The sequence below is a fragment of the Podarcis liolepis genome (assembly GCF_965112155.1).
Source record: "Podarcis liolepis genome assembly, chromosome: 5".
Lineage (NCBI taxonomy): Eukaryota > Metazoa > Chordata > Lepidosauria > Squamata > Lacertidae > Podarcis > Podarcis liolepis.
Genome location: NC_139556.1, coordinates 39,576,021 through 39,592,295, shown reverse-complemented (window position 1 = coordinate 39,592,295; position 16,275 = coordinate 39,576,021). Strand labels below are relative to the sequence as shown.

Genomic DNA, 16,275 nt, shown 5'->3' with positions numbered 1-16,275 from the left:
GCATATACTTTGAATGACATACTCTAACCATAACTGCTTTGTTCTGTATTGAAGTTGTATTTCCCAAGAACATTCTTTAAATAAAAGTAATTAAAAGTTAAGCAGATAAAAGTTTTAAAATTTCATGGTTTAATAAACACAAACCATTCTTATAATTTCCTGCTTTTAACATATAACATTTTGCATAAAGCTTGAATCACAGATATCTCATATTTCAACTTGGAATGTATTTGTAAGGAAAACATTTTTAGAGCTGAATTTTTTTGAAGTATTTCCACGTAGTAAATAACTATGTGAGTTTTTTGATGACAATATTGTCACTATCTAATCAAATAGCCAATGACTCATCCCACCATCTGCTGACAATCTACTTAGAAATAAAATGTTAGTGACTATCATTTATCCTATCGTGTGCTGACAGTATTCTTGATATCCTTTTCCCTTGCCACCAAGGAATCTGGTTAGAATAAAACCATACCATTTGCTGTTTGCCACTACTTAAGAATTAGGGCAGATAATTAGTACAGTGATAAAGCATGACAGAAAAAGAATGTAATATACTCAAGATAGCTGTTCTTAGACAGAAAAAAATACCTATACATTGGGCAGAGGGAATACTTGCACAAGCTCTGCAATAACGTCACCCACCATTAAAAATAAATTATTTTTTTTCTCAAAAACTACAGTGCAGCACCCATCAATTTGATTTCATAACAAATTAAGAACTATTTAGCCAATATTAGTAGGCTGGATTCTCATATACTAACTACAAAAGGATTGCTTTAGTACAAAAATAGAATTGTACCCCACATACTAAAAATGGTTTAGAGCGTGCCATATGGCACTTCCCTGTCCTCTCTTAATTCAGTGCCTCTGAGCCAAACAAAGCAATATAGGATGCTGAAGTGTGTGGGTCCAGAGTACCTACAGAATGCACAATACATGTTTTTATACTCTTTTGAAAGCTATTCAGGTTCTAGAAGCAGCTTGGTCAAAGCTGTATCTAAAGTTGTTATATCAGGGAAAGGAGAGGGCAGGCAGGGTCAGAGGAAGATGATGAAAAGTAGTGCATCTGGTCCAGTCACCAAAAGAAGGAACTCATGAGAGAGAAACTGTCCTACATATTGTGGCCAAAGTACTTGCAAAGTACAATTAGAACAGGCAAATCCCCATATCCAAACTATTGAAAATCTTATTTAGCCATCTTTACTGCTCCCAAGACTTCAGCAGGCATTGCTGACATATTTTAAGCATACAGTGGTACCTTGGTTTAAGAATAGCTTAGTTTGTGAACAACTTGGATTAAGAACGCTGCACACCCAAAGTAGGTGTTTTGGTTTGTGAACTTTGCGTTGGAATAAGAACATGTTTCACTTCCTGTTGAGTGTGTTCCATTTGTAAATTGAGTCCTCCACTGCACACCTTGGTTTAAGAATGCTTTGGTTCAAAAACGGACTTCTGGAGCGGATTAAGTTCGTAAACCAAGGTACCACTGTACAGTGGTGCCTCGCAAGACGAAAAGAATCCGTTCTGTGATTCTCTTCGTCTAGCGGTTTTTTCATCTTGCGAAGCAAGCCCATTGATGGATTAGCGGATTAGCGCTATTAGCGGCTTAGAAAAAGGGGGGGGGGGACCCGCAGGAACTCGCAAGACATTTTCATCTTGCGAAGCAAGCCCATAGGAGATTCGTTTTGCGAAGCACCTCCAAAACGGAAAACTCTTTCGTCTAGCGAGTTTTCTGTCTTGCGAGGCATTCGTCTTGCGGGGCACCACTGTATTTAGTTACAGGGCTCTCAGGAAGCTCTACTCCAATTCCCCACATATATCTGCATCCATAAGGGCTAGAAACATGTCTTTTATTTTAAAAAGCAGATTATCAAGAAATTGATTTTCTACTCATAACCACATTCTATGGTTCTTCTGTGCGTCCACAGAATTATGTCAAATACATTCCTGTCTATTAATTCAGAGATCTACAACTTGAATGCTTGTTGCTATACATTAAACAATTAAGGCATAAATTCTTATTTAGAACACTAAATAAAAACTCCTTTGTGATAAACGGGCTACAGTTCAATAGCTCTTTCTTCTTTTCTCATTTCAAAATGTTTTATAAGCCTTGACGTTTGTTACCAAAATAACAAAATGTGTTCTTCTCCATCTGTTACTTTCCCTAGATACAATGAAGTATCTCTGTAACATAGTTATATTTAACACATTTTGTACTTCCTTTTTTTTGCTACCTCCACCCAAGCCATTCAGATAAATAAATATAGACGTACAATTGTTATTCTTCTAAAATAGATGTGCTCCCTTTCCTTACGTTACAGATATCTGTAACGCACAAAACAAGACACTCAACAAAGATTTCAGTGTTCAATGCATAGGTAAGCCTTTTAATTATTTGAGCTTCAGCACATAACTTTCATTGTACACAACTGGAAACAATCCCAAGCAGTGCTGTCTTTAGCCGCCGGGGTGCAAAGATGTGCCCAGCGCCCCCAAATTTAGTTTAGCCCCCAAATTAACTTTTATTATGTCAGACACCATGCTTAAGCCTTATCTCCTGTTTACGAAAGAAGGGAGGAAAAGAAACAAACTTTTTTATTTGCTCATTTATTTACAATACACTTATACTTAAGTATACAACAACAACACCACACTTAAATGTATAAGTAATGCTTAGGCACCTACTTAGGAGAAACATCAGTCGTTTCAACGGTGCCACTGACCCCGCTGCCGCAGAGCAGCTCAATACAATACGTAACATAATATTTTGATGCAAGAGTTAATTTTGCGTGCACAGCACTGTTGAGAATGACAAACGCTGCCGCTGGTCTTTGGTAAATGAGCACAAAAAGTCGAAAGTCCTTTAGTGAAACAGCAGGTATACATTTTGGTAATACCTAGGTATATATGTGTTTTGTTTTTCTAGCTTGATCAAAATTATTTATTATTTCATAACAAGCAATGGGTACTTGGTGCCCCCCAGAATTCAGCACCCGGGTGCCCCGCACCCCTTGCACCCTCAGATAAAGACGGCCCTGATCCCAAGTACTATTTAGGTATTGAATTTGTATCCCTCCTGCCCTCCTGAAGGAATCCCAGGGCAAACACATCCAGAATTTAAAAATGAAACAAAAACAGAGTGAAAACATTCTGAAAACTATTAGCATAAAACATCTTTTAAAAGTTACAGTTGACCTCAAATGTTAAGAATCTAGCCGCAATATTGGCCTCTTGGGATGGTGCAGTTAATTTGGCCTTCACTTAGCGACTGTGAGAACAAGATGCTAGATTAGAAATGCCACTGGCCTGATCTGAGCAGGCAACTTATGTTCTTAATTTTTAGGCACTTAGCTTCAATCTGAGTTTACAAAAGTCTTTCACACAATTAGGACTTGAATCATCATCCCCACAAATGTGCTTGATTATAATTTTCTACCTTGGTCTACATTTACTGTGAATGTTCTAGAATTATTTGCTAGGAAGAAAAAGGATGCTCAGTATTAGCTGAAGGGCTGGTGAGTGACTCTCACCCCCTGCTGCTTTTTTCTCCAGATGGCAAATTGCACTTTCCACTAGTAGGAGAAGAACAGAAAGCAGGAAGCAGAATGAGATTTGCTGCCTTGCAGCACAGGGGCCATGGATACATGGAATATAGCTTTTCAAATTCTCCTCAAATGAACCTTTTGGCCTATTAAGATATTTAGAACAGGCTCTTCTGCAGTACCATAATGTGCTCAGTTAAATTTGGCAAATACACACTGTCACTCAATTGCTGTGAAAATCCACATGCCTTTCCACCTTGTAGGGCATCTGTTGGAAGGAAGTTCTCAGCAATAAACCACAATATTCTGACACTTTTTAAATACAGGATGTTGTTCCATAAGCTAGTGATTCTATTGGGATCATAAATCTTCCACAGAACGAGGCTGCCAAAATATCAGTGCCCATCATTGGTTAACAACTTTTCTTCATGCATGTGCCATTTTGCACTTCTAAAAAGTTTTGTTTTAGTCATTCTGAAAAAGTTCTAGGTGCTGAACACTCCCTCCCACTCTACCATTCAGGTGAGGGAGATTCGTGTAGCTTTTTGAATACAAATGAGTGATGCATAATAGAAAGATAACCTTCTCCTTCTCTAAAAAGTGTCTACTTACCTTTCCTTTTGCCCCCCCCTTTGTTGCTGTTAACATTTTTTGACAGGTGTGCATTTAAGATCCAGTGGATCATGTATTTCTTACCCCAATAAGTATGGGGTGCCTCATTCACTGTTTGTGATACAGTATAATCAGTCTATGGAAATGTGGCTAGATGTCATTTAATGCATGGAATATCTTGGGGAACATTCCAGGCCCTTCTTAGGCACATTTTTAACCTGGATTTATCAACCCCCCAAGATTCGACCAATGATTTTGTTTCTAGTTAGGCAATTCTAAGCATTCATTTGTTGCTAAACTGTTTACTTTATAATTGCATTCTCCAAAAGCAATCTCCAGTCTCTCAAAGCTATCAAACTATGAGAGAAACTACAGCTGAGAAATTAAGGCTAAATGGTGAGAATGCTATAAGCATTAATGCATTCTAAATACAAGTACATACCATAATTGTGCCCCGTTGGAATGATACACACTAGGTCAAAACACAACCCCCTGGAGTTACTTTCAAAGGGTGTTGGGTGCTCCCCCTAATTTGTCCTGCTACCTGATTAATGACCTCAAGCTTTCATTCACAGTGTATTTATATTTAATGTGTATGTATAGCAAAATCCTTGCTCCCTTTAAAGTGTCCCCCCAAACTAGTTTCTCTCAATTATCCCCTGCAGTCCCCTTTCTTCCCAAACAGTCTTGACAAAATCTTCCTTGATACTTATTCACTGGACTTACAGATATTTAAACTATATTCAAGCTAAAAATTTGTTGATACATTGATGTTATATCGGCCTTGATTTAAAATGAAAAACGTGTTGGGATCTTATTCCGTGCCAGAACAGAGAAATCCTGGAAACCACGCCTACGCAATCTGTCCCATTCAGCACGCTAATTGTTCCGACAATGTAACCAAAAATGGCAGGACTGTTAAATACCAGCTACTTCTCTATGGATAAGTTTATAAGAACCCCCTCCCTCCACCCCCCCAAACCCCATTGATGTCAATCACTGGGTGCTGTTACATTAGTGAAACCAGTCAACATGTATATTATGTGTACACCTGAGAGGGTGGGAGGAAAAGAAACAAAACCTCCCGTGAATTTCATGCCCTTTGCTTTCCATTATCACCAGGAAAGATTTGGCCTTAAGCTGCTTTTTCACGGGAATTGAAGCCGAGCCATTCATCCCAGCATCTCCTGGTGAGCTCAGCAGCGAAGCATCTGTGGACGGGAGAAGCTTTCCAGCATCCCTTAAAAGAGCATCTCAGGCGCTGGTGGTGGTCCATGAAAGCCTTTACTAGCCTTGCCGCAACCAGTCTGCCAGCCGTTATTAAGGAGCCGCTGTTTTGCTGCAGCAGACCGCTAGGAAGATCCAGGAGCAAACATATAATGCATACATACCCCAGAAGCTGCCCTGGGCTCCGTCAGCTGGGGAGGCAGTTTCTTCTCTCCTCCTCCTCCCTCCTCCTCCTCCTCCTCCGCAGCCGCCAGCGCCGCCGCCCTCTCGTCCTGCTCTGATCCCGCCGCCTCCGCCGGGGAACCCGCTCTCTCTCCCTCCTCCGCGCTGCAGCCCAGCAACAGCCGCTTGTCGCCGGCGGCGGGCGAGAGGAGCTCCGAGTTGGCTTCTGAAGGCTGCAGCGACATCCTCTCTCCCTCGCAGGCAGCAGCAGCAGCGCTCCTCTCTGTCAAACCAGCCCCGGGGCTGCTGCTGCTGCCGCTGCCGCCATGTGTCCTGATCGCCTCCGTCTGTCCCCTCCTCCTCGCCGGCTTTTTTTTATTTTTACCTCAGGCAACCTCTTTTACCTCAGAGGCACATCCACGACGAAGACGATGACGCCCCGCTCCTCGCCCGCCTCAAAGCTATGGCTCTCCCCAGTCTCCCCCCCGCTCAGCTTCCCTCCGTATCGCCGCCTCAGGAGGAATTTGCTGGCTGCCTGCAAGCGGCGCTTCTTCTTCACACGACGCCCCTCGTACCCCTTTCGCGCCGCCGCCGCCACCCCGCTCCCGCCCACAAGCCGCCGGCTCCCTCTCTCGGCTCGGTCTCCCCTCACTCGGCTCCTGTGCCAGCCGCTCTCAGAGCAACGGCGACCTCTCCAGGCCGCCCCCGGAATCAGCAGAGGCGGCGGTTGGAGGAGCCGGCGCGGAAGAAACAAAAAAGAAAAAGGGAAAAGGAGCGGGGGCCCGCGAGACGTGGCGGCAGCCTGAGGCGCGGACACCCCCGCTCGTTGGTTTCTTTCTCTCCCCCCACACACTTCCCTTCAGTTGGCGAGGGAGAAGCCGCAGACGGGAGTTGTGAGGCGGCACAGGCGGAGATTTCCCCCCGCCAGGGCGTCTTCGCCACAAAACCCCGCAAAGCCGCTGCGCCGCCTACAGCCCGGGGCCAGAGAGCGAGGCCGCCATGTTGTTTTAGTGGGCGGCATGTTATTATACAGGAAAACGCCGCGCTGGGTGAGTGGGAGGGAGGGGTTGGCCGCGCGGCTGCGAAAACTCCGTAGCGTCAAGGGAAGCTGCAGTGCCCACTCCCCCGTCATTCCTTCACCCGCTTAAGGGAACTGCCTGCCGCGCGCTCTACGCAGACTTAGAGGGATTCTCTAAATGCTGGTTGGGTTACCGGCTGGACGTCCCCCCCCCCCCAGCTTTGCGCGAAGGAGGGTTGCGGATGGTCCCCCAGGACATGAAACTTTTTTTTTTGTTTAATGTTACTGTAATTGTGATGGTAATAAGAACCGTAAATAGACTGTTCTGTAGATCCCCTAATTGATTTATTTATGGTTATATAGAAATGTCTAAAAATAAAGTGTTGTAAGCTTTTTTTTTCCTTTTTGGAAAATATTAGTAAATGATACTTTGGTGAAAGAAATCCCCATCCCTTTCACATTTCAGAGAGTAGAAGTTGTGGGACCAAAATTGTAGGAACTGAGAGAAATGTTAGGTGACAGAAAAGGGTAAAAAGTCCCTGTTACTTTTCTCTTCAGAGATTCTGTCCCCAACGCAGTGGGTTTTTTAAAAAAATTACTGTTATTTTTTTACATTTTTATCCAGGAGCATGTATGGTTCTTTCCCAGTTTTATCCTCACAACAATCCTTTGAGGCTGAGGTATATGGACCGGCCCAATGTCATCTGGTGAGTTTCATGGCTTTAAAACAGTGCTGCGGTGCTATTACACGTATTTGCACTTAATGTCCCTAAGTTCTAAATAAGCTTACTAGGGAGTAAGACAAACAAATGCTCCTGTGAACATGCATGGAATGGCACTGATTGTGTCATTCTAGAACAGAATATCACTTGGACAGGAGTCGTTTTTTTATGATTTAAAACTTGGGTGGGGTGGGGACTAAAGGTGGACAAACTACCGCAGAAGAAGCAGGAAGTGTCACTCACCAGAGTTACTACTCCTCCCATAACTAACACGGCGGTATGACTTCAGCCCCAGAGGTGCACTCCACTGTCTATGCAGACAGATGGATGCCAACAACAGTAACTTAGGGGGGGAACCCTCTTCAGCCTGTATTTCATTCTAAGCAACCTTCTGGAGGCCAAACACCAGAGCTTAACAAGGCCAGAGTGGGCAGAGCAATAAACATGAATTTTAGCTTAGTTTTTATAAACATGCTAACAGCAGCTCTATCTCCCATCCCGGCAAACAAGAAGCATTATCAGAGTTCAAGGACATATTCCAGCTGGGCTGGTGAGGTGCAGCTGAGAAGAGAATATGGCCTGGAGAAAGTCCCAAGGCCTTGAGGGCTGCATCCAGCCCCTGGGCTTGAAATCTGCCATTCCTACTCTAATTAATACAAGGGCCATCATAATAGTGCCATTGTGACCCCTGGTGTCCACAGTGTCTTAATCCCTTCCCTCCCTCACTGGCTGCCTTGGTCATGAGGGTGTATGGATGGTTTACCCCCCCCCCCCCGAAAAGTACATAGTACTGAAGAAGAAAGTTGGAAAAGTGATTATAATTGTTTTGTGATCTTTTAGAGACACTGCTCTTTTGGATTTGATATTTACGCTGATTCCCTTGGATAAGTGAAATTGGTGCATGGGTGATTTATCTATGTCTCTTAGTGTCAGGGGTTCAGGAGCAGAGGCAAGGGCAAGGGAGGAAACAGAGAGCGAAGGGGAGGAGGCAGAAGAAAAGATGAGTGATGACGACGACCCGAGATCTCCGAGTCTTTCCAGTGAATCAGAAGATTCACAGAAAGGAGCACCAGTGGCCAGGGCAAGGGGGGAGTCTAGGGGGGCACCCCAGGAAGATAGAGCCAGAGGGGACTCAGAGGAGAGCAGTTGGAAATCGGGACCAGCGTCACCGCCAGAGAGCAGGGAAGAGGAAGGGAGCCAGGGGGCAAGCGCTGGCAGCTCACAACAGGAGGGAGGGCATGAGTCAGGAGTGGCCACACCTCCATCGGGGAGCGAGGAAACGGTCAAACGGAAAGTGGAAAGTTGGGCGCGTGCGCCAAGTTCAAATGCACAGGAAAGTGACGCAGTGGGCAGCCCTGAAAGAGAGCCAGGTCCTAAAGCCCGGCGCAAGGAGACAGGAGGGTCCGGGGGGTCGGCGTCAGAAGAATCCAGGAAGGAAGAGACCCCGGGGGGTAGAGGGACCCAGAGGAGGACAGTCAGGCGGAAAAGGTGGAGCAGGGCTAGGATATTAAGTTGGTGCACAAGGGGCGGAGACTCAGACGGAGCTTCGCCGATCTAGCCACTAGATGTAGAGTTGCACGCAGCAGCTTGAGAATGGAAACTGTAACTCAATAAAGACTTTTACTTAATGATCGCTGGCTAGCGTGATCCTCTGTGAGCTAGGATCTTTAAGCAGCTCTGACACTTAGGATGAAGAACTGATCTGGTTGGAGGGAGGAGAGAAATTACCACAGTACTTGCTCAAAATCCAGACATGCTCTGATTGGAAAATCTAAGCCTGATTTCTATGTAGCAGACACTAAGTTTTTCATCTCAGCTCCCTCTACAACTGCCACATTAAAGAGGGAGAGTTAGTCCCCCTTACTGTCACCACACTGTAAATGTAGCGTTCAAGGACAAGTCTCCAGGCACATAGCAAATACATTTCCTTTACTTAATAGAACTTAATCAAGCATTACAGAAATTAAGATAAATTAGGTCAATATCATAAGAACCTCATAAAATACTAGCATTACAAATCTAAAATTATGCATGGCGCAGATAAATTGGTTGGTTTAAAGCAGGGATGCAGAACCTTTTTGGCTGCACTTGTCTGCCTCATGTGCCAAATTTGACAGAAGGGTGTGGTCACGCACCTGTCCAAATCCCTTGTGCTTCAATCTTAAAAGGGGAGGGGGCAAACATGTGAAGGGTTTTGCAAGCCTTGGGTGGCAGCAATGTTGGTCTCACATTTCCCTGGCACCATCCTGCTCACTTAAAGGAGAATGCAAAGGACTGTAATCTCCACTCATCGGGTGGTTAGCAGAGATTAAATTCTGCTGCCTAGGCTGCCAGATCCTGTTCCCTCCTGGGAATGGGGTGGTACAACCAGTGCAGAATTAAACCCTCTCCTTCTATCAGCTGACATCATCAGTGATGTTATTTGATGGGTGGATGGGCATGGTTTGGAGAAAATGGCCTGGTGTGTTAAATATTGGCACACAAGGCGCAGGTTCCCCACTCCTAGTTTAAACTTTAAAGTCTCAAGTACACAATGTATACCTGATTACTCCTTTTGATGTGTTTGTTGACACTCTCAAATAACTCTAAAGGATTAGTGATACAAGACTTGGTCTGCTGAAGTCATGTTGATGCTCGTACAGCAGGACTTATCCTATATTCCTGATAATTTGATCTTTAATAAACTTTCCACGAATTTGTCCAGAAGAGACATTGAGCTAACCAGACTAATTTATTTCCGGGATTCTCCAACCCCCACCCCCCCACTTCACCTCACCCCCCAGTTTCCTAGAAAAAAAAATCCCTACAATCACCACTTTTCATTGTAATCTCTGGTATGGAGGCAGATCCTAGAGACATTTTCTATACTTTTGTTAGATGAACAGCAGTTTCACATTTGAGTCCATTCAGAACTTTCTGATGGATATCAGCTAGACTTGGGTATCAGTTGGGGTTGGGGAAGCAGCAGTCAGGAAGATAAAACTGCAGCAGCCCAGAGAAATAGTGGGGGAATCAACATTTGTACAATCTGTTTTCGTGGTGGGGGTGGGGTGGGCGGAATCTAGATAAGCAAAATGGCTATTTTAAATTTTAAAAAAAGAATCTGGATTACATTTGCCACAGGTATTTGTGTTGGTTTCTGTTCTACAACAAGAACATCAGGATACAAATTACTTACATGTATAAAATAGGTGGATCTTGTCAGCTAATTAACTTTAGCATTTTATTATATAATTATGTATAGGGATAGATTATACTTGCATATTTTAAACAAGTGTTACTACACAGAAATGCAAGTATATGAATGGCAGTTTAAGTAACGGGATGCTATTCCTCTTCCCATTCTTGCCATCAAGGGGCAGTCATAGACTAGCTGCTTGATTCTACATTACAGAAACTCCAAAATTTTCAATTGGTGATAGGAATTGCATTGTTTTTTCACGTGCATCTAGAAGTGTTGAGTAGTGTAATCAGAGGCTTTTTTTATTTCAAAGTAAATCAACAGGGCATGTTCCTTAGTCGTAAGTGTGTTTGGGATTACAGCCTAAGAAGAACTTTTGAGAATCATGCTTTAACAGCAACCCAGTGTACGTTTACATGGAAGTACGCGTCAATTGTGCTTACTCTATCAATAAGCATGTCTAGGATGGTACGCTTTGTAATTTAAGATTATAATCCAAAATTTGTCAGTGATTCTTTCAATTTCTTTCAAAGTCACCTGTTAAGTGATCATGCCATTTCTATTCATACAGAGTTTAGAGGTTGTATGTGTAATAACATTTTAGGTGGCTGATGTTTAGTCTTGTGAAATGGAACACTTAGATCTTGCCAGCATCTAGTAGCGTAGTTGAACTGTTTTGTATTGTGTATGTCAAATGCAATTATGTTGCTCTCAGTCTGAACATTATTTTATCCTGGTTGTTAAAATTTTACAGATTAAGCTGAATGCTGGAATCCAATCTGTCATCCCAGTTTTGTTCTATAAATAGAGCATCAAATCTTTCTTCTCTCTCCTGATAGTTTTTCTCAAGAATCAAGTGGTTTATTTATGCAACAACACTAAGTATACAAAGGCATTACAAATGAAGATCAAAATGCCATATTTCACTTTCTGACAGCTATTGTCCTCAATCAGTCAGTCAGTCAAGAATGGTGGGGTGGGAATAAACATAATATCACAATAGTGAAAACTATCTTCCTAGGGAACTAATACTTATCGCTGATATGTAACTATTTTTTAAATTTAGGCGATGAGCAGGGACAGCAAAAATTGAAGTTGGGGAAGGTTTGGTGGAGGAAGGGAGAGAAGGGAAATGGGAAAAATACTTTACCTACACCTTCCTCTGTCTCTTACTCCCTCACTGTCACATGCTTCCCTCTGTTCCTCACACTCAATACCTGTGTCTGATTTCCCCATACCTGATATTTGGCATCTAATGCATTTAAAGAATGTCTTGTGTTGGTCTTTAGGTTTTCAGCCTTGTGCTCCTTGAATTATTTGTTTGCATCAGTTATTAGCTGCTTGCATTTCTTTCACCAAAGCTTGTGTGTTTTGTTTGGACAAGACATCAGTTTTCCCAAGGAAGACTTATTACCTGTAATAGCTTCCTTGACTCTACAGTCATACCTTGGAAGTCAAATGGAATCTGTTCCGAAAGGCTGTTCGACTTCCAAAACGTTCAAAAACCAAAGCATGGCTTCTGATTGGGTGCAGGAAGCTCCTACAGCCAATTGGAAGCCGTGAAAGCCCTGTCGGATGTTTGGCTTCCAAAAATAGTTCACAAATCGGAACACTCACTTCCAGGTTTGCGGCATTCGGGAGCCAAAACATTCGAGAAATAAGCTGTTTGAAAACCAAGGAATGGCTGTACTTGTATACAGTATAAACATATGCACCCCCCCAGCTAGCATAAGTCCCCCATTATGTCAGGGTTTAGCTATGCAAGGTATCTGAGCTCATGTCCTAATGTTTCAAGCACATGTTATACAGAGTATTTGGACATGCTTTGAATCAGTTCCAGGAAGAGTATTATTTGACAACAGTTTTCACAAATCAAGCTTCATCAGGGGGGCCAAACCTTCTTTTTCTTCCTTGTCAATATATGGGAAGCCTGGCATGGATTTGCCTCTCACAACAGGTGTCTGGAATAACTAGAAAAAATGTTCTCTATCTCATGCATGCCCTTTGGAAGACCTTTTCCTTGTACATTACTTATTTTCTTATTAATTATGAAAATTAGTTATGTAAAACAACTAAACTTGTTGAGTACAAGTAAAAATTGGGGTCAGTACTATGAGCTGAAAAGCAGATACCTTCAAAACTAACATTGTTGATGTTTTCCTCCCTGCCCTCCTCTCCCATCCCAGATCAGCTTGTTAACACCTTCAAAACTAACACTGTTGATGTTTTCCTCCCTGCCCTCCTCTCCCATCCCAGATCAGCTTATTGACGTGGCCACCATTTGTATATCCTGGCCTGCAGAATTATTATATGCTCCCCTCTTCCAAGGGCTTCTTCAGATGACCTGTTCATTGAGGATTCATCTTGATTTGTTTTCACAAAGTTTACATTAATTCTATCTGGTCTTTACTTGAGCATTCATTTTGATTTGTTTGCTTGGCAACTTTATGACTATGAACATTCACCTTACGTTAATCACTTGCAATGTGTTTGTTTACACATCTTATAATAATTTCTTTGCCCCACATTTTTCAATGTGTTTCCCTATCACTTTTCAACAGCAAAAAGTCTGATTCTTTTTTAAATGTTTAGCGCAAACCTGAAGTTCCAGTATGCTCTTGAAACTCTTCTACAAAATGGTAACCAGACACCTTCAAGTGCTCATGATAGTATCAGAGCAGTTATATATGATCCCACTTTCAATACTGTTTATGCCTGCAAAAGTTTTGGGGTGGGCATGCCACCAACTGCTTTATCAATGTTTCTCTGTAAAGCAATTTACAGAAAGTTTTAAATATTTTACAAACAACAGCCGCAATCTATACAAAATTCAATATAATAAAACAGGAAATCAGTGCAGCAGGAACAGCTAAATGTCAGAGAAGACAAACCATTAAAATACACACAAGCCTGGGAAAATAAAAAGGTCTTCCACCGGAGCCAAAAAGCAGAGGCGGATTTATGGCAGCACAACCAGTTCCACCACACTAGGCGCTGAGCCTAGGGGGTGCCAAGGGGTGTTGCAACAAATGACAGTGAATTGAGCAGAATGGAAGACAAGAGGAGTTGAATTTTGGCCTCACGCAGGCTGCTGCTGAAATTTGAAAGACCAAAGTCTGCCCTGCAAAAAGATGTTCAACTTGGCACCAGGTAAACCTCCCTGGTAGAATAGGGGGCTAAGCGACTGAAGTATGAATCAGGAAGTCCCTGATTTGAATCTCCTGTCTGCTGCAAGGTATTCTTAGGCAAGCCTACCTCTTTCAGCTCAGCTTACCTCAGAGAAAATGCGCTGGCTTACTTTACACAAGAGTTGTGAGGTTCATAATTAGGGGCTTATCTAGACTTCCTTTTCCACAGCATTTCTAGGAACAGTTCTGTGCTTTAAAGCATCCTGTCTGAGGCCTTTTTTTTTTTTTTTTTTTTTTTTTGCCCTGGCACTTTTCCTGCGAAAGCCTGCTCTTTGCTACTAAATCAGAGCAAATGGCAATTTGCAGACAACCCGAATTGCCGTTTCTTCCAATTCAGCATTAAAGAATGTGTTTTCATAGGGATGGCACCATGGATGGGGAGAGAGAAAAGAAAAGCATTTGGACATGGCGTTTTAAAGCACATACCTGTGTTGAGAAAGCGTGGGGCAAAAGGTAAGTGTGGATGAGCCCTATATAATGTCCGGGAAGTGCTTTGAACATTTGAAAGTGCTATACAAATATGAAGCACTGCTGCTTACTTCCTAGTAAGTGTGTTGAGGATTGTGGTCTTAATGTGTATCAGATATTCTTGAACTCCTAAACATCAAGAACTCTAGAAGTTAATAATTGAAATTGGAGGCTGAGACCCTATGGACATATGGTCAGCAGCAGCATTAAATCTGTGGATCCCTTTGGAGTTTGAAACAATAGAGCAGGCAGTTCTTGGTACAAGACTGTGATTAAAGCAAAAGAAGAACCATCCATTTGTTATTTAGAGAAATAAATGTTCAAAGAAAGGAAAGATGACATTTATACCACTTAGAATGATATAAGAACCTGCAAGTTCTTTCACACAACTCTTCATGTGCTAGTTAAATAATTTATATCATTTTACCTATCTGTTGAAACCAACAAAGGAGCTGCTATATACTGAGGAAAAGAAACAAATGCACATTTAGACCTTGTTGCTGTTGAACCTATCATGCTAACCTTCAAGGGCAAAGTCTCAAGGCCTAGCATTTGGCAAATATAACTAAGGATGCATGACTTAAGTGCCATCTGAATGGCAGTGGTTAGAAATGATACCTCTGGAGTGAGATATGATGTTGTGGTTTTGATTCCCAGCTAGAGAGCTTTAATGCGTGCCTAAAAATACCCTTTGTTGGGTGCATGGGAATTAGCAGTGTTACCCCATGCAGTGCCTAAAGTCAGGGTGTTGGTTGCCGCAGAAGATGAACAAGCACTGAAATCTTAGATTAACATTTTTAAAGGCTAGGAAAACATGTCACTGCTTGCTTGGCTCAAATTGCCTGCCTCCCCTCCTGTATTGAAAATTGATCTATAGTTAGAAATGAGTCATAGGTACTGTATGTTACATTACCACCATATAAAGTTCTATTTTTATTGTAATACCTGATGTATGCTTCGGCTATTTTATTAATTATGTCTGGTTTATTTTCATGGGAACAACTTTTGCATTATCACTCTTTCACAGATAATTTTAAGGAAAGAGCACTGATGAATAGATTAAATATTAGCATTAATAACCAAACTTTAAGTTTCTGTAGCTGGATTATTGCTACACGGTCTGTGGAGATGCCGTTAGATTTGGTTTGGAAGCTTCAGCAGGTGCAGAATTCAGCAGCAAGGCTGTTCAGTGGGGCACCTCACAAAAAATACTTATCATTGGCACTGAAGGAGCTGCAATTGTCAGCTATACGCTACCAGGCTAAGGTCAAGGTTCTTATATTAACATATAAAGCCTAGTATTCTAGCTGTTTGCCGTAATAATAAACATTCCTTCATTTATTCATATAAAGCCCTACACAGCTTAGGACCTAGAAATTTGATAGTCTGCATGTTCTGACAGGTAACCTGCCCAGAATCTGTGATTGGGGGTGGTGACACACCCTCTTAGTGGTGCTGGATTTGCCTAGGGTGCAATATATGTCAATACACAAGAGAGCATTCTCCCTAACAGGTTTCCAGCTGTTCAGTAGTTGTTGGCATGGTGGGACAGCCTGGGGTGGTGCTACTTATCTGAGAAGGAGAGCAGTGAGGTGCCAGGTAGATCTGCATGGTGTGCACACAGTGTTTGGAGCGTCAGATTGTTATGCTGCTTCACCTGCACTGTGTAGCCTTCCCTTGGCTTCTGGTACTGGTTTTACTGTGCAATGGTGATTTCATATTGTCCCACCTACCCAATGATGTGAAAGACATTGTGTAGTCTTGTAGTCTGTGTAGCCTTGAAAGTTGGTATCTAAATAAATATCTTTTGTATGACGCAAGTAGGCCTGCACTTGAGTAAAAATTTATCTGATGAGCTTTGCTTTACCCTCGGGATCTAATGGATCACTGTAATAAAGTGTCATGTGGCATGTGAGTTAACTCCTGAGTCAGTCCAAACTCTCTCCCTTGTTATCTGAGCTGATCAGGGATCTAGGGAGAGCACAGGGTCAGATGCCGCTAAGTCTGCTAACCCCTTGGTGTCCTTCATGTCCATGTTTCTTTGAACTAGAGGAAGAGAACTGGGACTAAGGATGTGAGGGAGGTGTATCCGATAACCTTTTGAATATTGTAGCCTTATAATTCCATTATACAATGATTGTGTTTG

General features: G+C 42.6%; 2 protein-coding genes across 3 annotated transcripts in view; one reads left to right on the top strand and one right to left on the bottom strand.

The window, feature by feature from the left end:
- ANKRD1 (ankyrin repeat domain 1) overlaps positions 1-16,275 on the top strand; it is a 190,615-nt gene that overhangs the window by 57,674 nt on the left and 116,666 nt on the right. The window lies entirely within an intron of this gene.
- HECTD2 (HECT domain E3 ubiquitin protein ligase 2) overlaps positions 1-16,275 on the bottom strand; it is a 61,739-nt gene that overhangs the window by 30,220 nt on the left and 15,244 nt on the right. Inside the window, exon 1 of one of the 2 annotated variants that reach the window (XM_083503060.1) lies at positions 5,555-6,817. The exons of the other annotated variant lie outside the window; for it this stretch is intronic. Within the exon in view, the coding sequence (XP_083359186.1) occupies positions 5,555-5,797 (243 nt within the window). The 5' untranslated portion in view covers positions 5,798-6,817. Of the gene's footprint in view, positions 1-5,554; positions 6,818-16,275 lie in introns of those variants that run through there. 2 annotated transcript variants of the gene reach the window in all.